This window comes from Corapipo altera, unplaced genomic scaffold (assembly GCF_003945725.1).
Source record: "Corapipo altera isolate COAL_440 unplaced genomic scaffold, ASM394572v1 359, whole genome shotgun sequence".
NCBI lineage: Eukaryota > Metazoa > Chordata > Aves > Passeriformes > Pipridae > Corapipo > Corapipo altera.
The window spans coordinates 79647-85646 of NW_020884948.1; the positions used below are offsets into that span (position 1 = coordinate 79647).

At 43.7% G+C, this 6000-nt stretch overlaps 1 protein-coding gene across 5 annotated transcripts in view; it reads right to left on the minus strand.

The window, feature by feature from the left end:
- Positions 1–3259, minus strand: part of LOC113956344 (solute carrier family 12 member 7-like) — a 70376-nt gene extending 67117 nt beyond the window's left edge. For all 5 annotated transcript variants that reach the window (XM_027662798.1, XM_027662800.1, XM_027662797.1 and 2 more), the window contains exon 1: positions 2855–3259. In XM_027662798.1, coding sequence (XP_027518599.1) covers positions 2855–3173 — 319 coding nt within the window. In that variant the 5' untranslated portion in view covers positions 3174–3259. The remainder of the gene's footprint in view (positions 1–2854) is intronic.
- Between the last annotated feature and the right edge of the window lie 2741 nt (positions 3260–6000).

The following is a 6000-nucleotide window of genomic DNA, read 5'->3' on the forward strand; positions in this document are numbered from 1 at the left end:
ATAAACACACTAAAAGACACGGGCACATATGCCTTCTGCTACTTTGTGAACATTTGAGTCAGCAGGCCCTCAACTATGTTGTTCAATTGAAGCATTAATTTCCACTCTGCCTCCCTACTCTTCCCAAGTACTACTTTGGCCAGCACTATAAACCAGCCACACAGCCACTCACAAAAGTATTCTCCTCCTTCACACATGAAAGTGTGTTCACATAATCAGAAAATGTGAAGCTGCAGAATTTCAGATTATTATGAAGGAGCCAAGATCATAGAGAAAGAATATCCCAGGTTACTTACTCCGTTATCACACAGATGAGTATCAGGTAAGAATGTGTGAAAGAGGATAAATGCACAGAATTATGCAATAATTGATAAGTGCCTTGCTAATAAAAATCAAAACTACTGTACTCATGACCTAATGGCTGAACAGTATATAGCCTTCTTCTTTAAAAAAACCATCGAGTTTGATGGGGTAGATTTTTTGGAATTGGGGGGTTTTTTGTGTGTGTTTGGTGGGTATGTTTTTTTTTTAAAAAAAAGGCAGTCAAGGAAAAAACTACTTAGTTTTTAAGACAGATAATTTAATCAAAACAGATAAAATTCTAGATTTCTAAACAATTGGAAGAAAATGATATGCTGAGCTATATAGGCTAAGGGGAAGTTCCCATTCTCCTCTTTTTTACTTTCATCTTTGCTCTTAGCTTGACCCACCTCTTACCTTGACACAACCCTAGCCATTCTCACACTTTTTGCAGTACTCGCTCACCTCAACTCCAAAACAGGGGAAGCATGATTTGGTTTTTTGCAGGAGTTTAGTTTATTCACAGTTTAGCATGTTGAACCAGGCCAGTAAAATGTCTGATGAGCACCAAGGTCAAGTGTAGGAAAAAGGAAGCAAAGCCAGTGATGTAGAGGAGGGCAGTGAAAGAAATATTTACTCCCTAGTTTTTTCTCAAGGCTGAAGCAGGGAGAAGGGCAGTCCTTCTCTGAGCAGCAGGCTTTTAGATGGGCTTAACAGGTTTTAGCTGCACTAATATTTTAGAATTCTTTCTAGTTTTCAGAAGAATGACTCGAGAATTATTTCATTTCACATCACTAACTTAACAATTCCATACAATACCCAAGTATGTTTTTCACTTCCCAAAACTCTTTATCAGAGTACAGCATGTAATCTTTTAATGAAGTCAGAGCTCTCCAACTATAACTTGTGTACAAATCAATGCCTTCTCTTTTCAGCATTTTACTCTTTAATCACAATGTTACCAGCACACAGGAAGAGTCATAAATAAATTCATCCACTCAAGTGATATAGATCCATAACAGTATGGATGCCTTGCTGACTAGCCCTTCCACTAAAAGAAAATTTGTCCAAACAGATTAATGTCATACTGTTGTCATCCATGTAGTACAGGAAATAAACTGTTGCCACAGTTTATACTGTTTTGGTTTTTCTATTTCATTTAGTTTGGAAAAAGAAAAGGCAATTATTAGAACACTTGCTCATAGTTTGGATTAGACTAAGGGAAAGGCAACTACATGTAGTATATATCTTTTATGGGTAAGCAGGGGTTCGAGGGGAGAAAGCTCTGGGAGAAAATAATCCAACTTTGTTAGCTTGGTGTTTTACTAGATCAGCTTCCTAAAATAATGTAAATACATTAAGTTTGTCAAATATCTGTTTTCATTCAAATGCCACATCACATTAGGTGATAAGGTATTAGCCTTATTTATCTGTCATCTATACCACAAAAAGGAAAAGATGCCATTAAGAGGAATTGCTCTTTACAAAAAAATCTATTCCCATCACCTGTGATCATCTAACATAATTAAAAAAAAAAATCTTTACAGAAGTATTGATTGTAACACAGTGTCCAAAAAAACGTGCTAGATTTAAACTACTTCTTAGTGCTAGCAGCGATTCACACGCCATACTTGGTACTGCTGCCACAACACGCTTTAGCAAGAGGAAGTGTTATGAGCCAAAATTACTGCTTCCCCAGCAGTGCCTCATCATCCAAGTGAGAAAAGCACTAGCGCAGGTAAATATTCATCCCCCTGCAAGAAAGGCTGTCCTGAGCAGACCCTCACTCACGATGCCTAAGCTCCTCCTCCGGCTTGATTCTGCTCCGCTCAGGAGGCTTCAGGGGCAAGGCCTAGCAAGAGGCAATCTCCGAACACCACGGCATCATGTAGCAACCACCTATTTAACTCGGGACACGGTCTCTGATGCAAAAGCACGTGGCAGGACGAATACCAGGTGCAAGGCAAGTAAAACTGTACTCTTCTTTGCAGTCTGAATCTTTCCTCCTATCCCTCTCTCTAGTGAACTCCAAAAGGACTTGGCTTTTAACAGAGCTCAACGGTTGGACTTGATGATCTTAAAGGTCTTTTCCAACCTAAACGATTGACTCTATGACTTTTTACCCCTGCCTGTTGAATGGCCGTGGGCGGCGCTACTCCCGCCCGCTCCCCGTCGTAGGCGGGAAGCGGCCTGACTGCCCCACATCGCCGCGGGCAGGCGCCGCGCCCGGCCGCCTGTGGGCTGCGCCGCTCCTCCGCCGGAGCCGCCCGTGACTACTTCCTTTCGGCCAGCGGCGCTGGCTAATAGAAACAAAGAGAAACTAGCTCTTGGCCACCCCAGGCGCCAGACTTTCGCCTTCTCCCGAAGCGCACTTCTCCTGGAAAGATAGTCCCGGCACCGATCGCTGCAGAGCAGCAATGCGGCGCCCCCAGAGCCTACAGAAGCCCCTACGACGGCGAGCCCGCCCGCCACATGCGGCAGACCCGGTTCTTCCCATACAAGGGCCAGGCGCTCTCTTCAGGCGCTGACCCCCAGCACCTCCCCACTCTCTCACCGGTGCCCCGGTCCCTCTCGTCGTCTTCATCTTCTTCCTCCTGCAGCTGCCCATCCCGCTCCGCCGGTCCCCGCTCCTCGCCCTGCGCCTCCACCGGCACCACCGTGAAACTCGTCGGCATGGCGCAGACGGCCCCAGACCCGCTGGCACCTCCTCCCAGGGCAGCGGGCCGGGTGAGCCGGGCGCTGCCGCCTCCCTCACGTGAGAGCCATTTCCTCACACGGGGGGGGGCGGTGGCCGGCACCGCGCCGCCGCCCTTTACCGCCTGACTGATGGCGGTGCGGCCGCAGCTCCGAAGGGAGAGGCCCAGCCCCGGCATTCTCTCGGTCTCAAATCTTGCCTTGCAGTTATCCTTGTAGTGCTAAGACCACCGGGCGGCTGCTCTTCTCGTACTACCAGACAGAAACTGCCTTCCAAAGAAAACCAGAGATGGGCTGCAGGGCCCTGATTCTCCAGGTCACTGAAGGGATGACATCATTCAGAAGGCCCAACCAGGAGATTTACGGTTCACCTTTTGGACAAGTGGAGAAGGAAGTCCACTCTGCCTTTGGACTACCGGGAGATAAAGATGGTTCCCAGAAATCTGGTCCCCTGCACAGCAGCTATGCTTTGCAGAGGTCAGGTGAAGGTCCTGTGATTCAGGTTGGAGTCAGCATGTAAATTCTGACCTGAAGTAAAACAGATTCAAAGAATCAATGGATGAGCAATGTATCAAATTAAATGTTAATGATATAGCACTAGTGATGAGCTGTAGTTCTTGGTTATCTCAGACTTCCTTCCCAGAGGAGGTTGTGTTGTAGCATCTCCACTGCAAAAGTAAAGAAAATGGACTTAGAAGCCAAGGGCATTTTTCTTGTCTCCTGCATTCCCAGCAAAGTGCTAGAATAGAGCGTAAAGACTCTATTCACGTCAGTCTGTATCTATGCCTTTTGGAAGGACATTCTGGTGGTTTTGTGGGTCCAGTGCCTCAGTGGGATATACGATTTCTACCTAACACTACAGCCTGTCCCACTACATAGAGGTCTTCAGAGAAAGGGGTAGGGAAAGTGATTCTGGCCATCAAAGATGGTAGTGAAGTGGTAGATGTGGGGACAGTGCGGCAGCAAGAAAAAGAGAGGGGGAGATGCATTGGTATGGACTTCCAGTTCCACCCCTATTTAAACCATAGTGTCACTACAGTAATGAGAATAGTGGCTGCATGAGAAAGGAGTTTCTTCATCCTTTTTTGGAGCTTAAGAAAGTAACTGGAATGGTGTCTTTGCTAATGAGAGCATTTTGCAATATTAATGGTGTTACCTGTAGAGGCAAGGATGTCTGGGGGAATTTTTAATGTTAAAGCTCATTTTGTTATGGTACAGACTATTACCAAATTAATAGTGTGAAGGACCTAGATACAACAGTGAAGTAGAATAGTAAATGTAATTTTGAAACATATACACAAAATAATAATTTCTTTTTCAAACGAAGATTATTTTTTTATTATTATTTTTGGCCGTGACAGAGTTAATTTTTTTTGCCGTAGCTGTGAGGGGCGGAGCCTGGAGCCATGTGAGCGTGGCTAGGTAATTCTGTACAACCTCACGTCATTGCTGGGGGGCAAAAGTAAGGGACTCTCGAAAAGCAGGTGAGCGTGGCTTGCAGTCAAGGAAAAAAGCATGGTGGCCGGAGCATGTATCTGCTGTTGTTTTTCATTATTCCGGGTTTGGTGGGCATTTTTGCATATAAATCATCTTCTTTTTGTAAATCTTTTTTATTAGTATTGTTGCTGTCAGTCTTCATTGTTCTTTTATCTCGTTGCTGTTTTCAGTAAATTGTTCTTATCTCAACCAGTAATCTCTGCCTTTTTTATCTCCCAGCAGAGGGGGAGGGGAGCGGCTTGTGTTTTCTCTTTAATGGGAGTACTAAATAGGCAATACCATTCCTAAACCATGCAGCAGAATGCAATGTATAAGGTATGAGGTCATGCATGAGTATTGAGAAGAAAAGTAACAGATGATCAGCTATTGATCAGCTTTTGTGCATGCAGTATTGTACTGCATACACAAAAGATTGAGTGGGGAGAAATTAGAACAGCAGCCTTCATTTTATTCCAACCTGTTACATTCTTTTTTTTTTGTCTGAAATAGCTAAGAGCAAAAGAAAGAGAAGCTTTGGACCAGACAACTTTTGAATGAACAGAGGCAGCACTTCCTCTTCCAACTGTCTTCTGTCATAACCATGGAGAACCATCTGATTGAAAAATAGGCACAGTTCAGCAAAGATGGTAAATTCATATGTGGTTGTGAGTTGTCCCTCATTACAGGGACACCCTGTAATATGAAAGCTGTGTTTTGTGAGCCTCTCTAACAGTTATTGCACTATGAGGACCTGGGAGTGGGAAAAGTAACTCACTTCTTACGTTTATTTATTGTCACTTCCTTTGAAATAGCATAAGTAGTGGTGTGGTGCATGCCAAGTTTAACAACTGACTACTCTGATGGTACGCTTCTTGGAATAAGAAATAAAAATAGACCATAAGTAGAATAAGACAAACATTATATAGATCTGTATCTAAAAAGCATGGCATTCATTACATTAATGTTTTATTAAAAAAAATAAAAAAGGAAAAGCTTTCAGTCTGTGTTGTTCCCTGAAAACAGAGCTCTGCATCACCATAATGCTGTTTGGCAAGAAAGGAAAGCAGCAGGTATAGCATCAATTCAAACAGATACATCCAGATGGAGCTTTAAAAGTCATTCCTCTTGTTAACAAAAATGAATTTGAGGGCTGAATAATCTACTAACATCCCCCCTGAATAAACTAAAAACAAGAACACATGAAGATCTGTGAAAGAAGCTAGTTTATATACCAAGAATAGAAAAAGGCTAAAATTAATACTAACAATTAATATTGTTAGGATCTAAAACAAGACACCTGAGACACTTCTACCTTCACAATGCCTCTGCATCAATGGACTCCCTTTAAGTTCAGACCTGGGCCTTCTGTCCCTGTGTGATCTATGCCATGGGTACTTGCCTCAAGTTTCATCACAGCTGTGCTTCATCGTGAGCTTTGTTGATCCAGAACTTTGCCTGCTTGCCTCACTTGGGCACTGTGGAACCAGTGTCTGGCTAGAGAAGCTCCTACCCTGCTAGCCTTTGTCATTG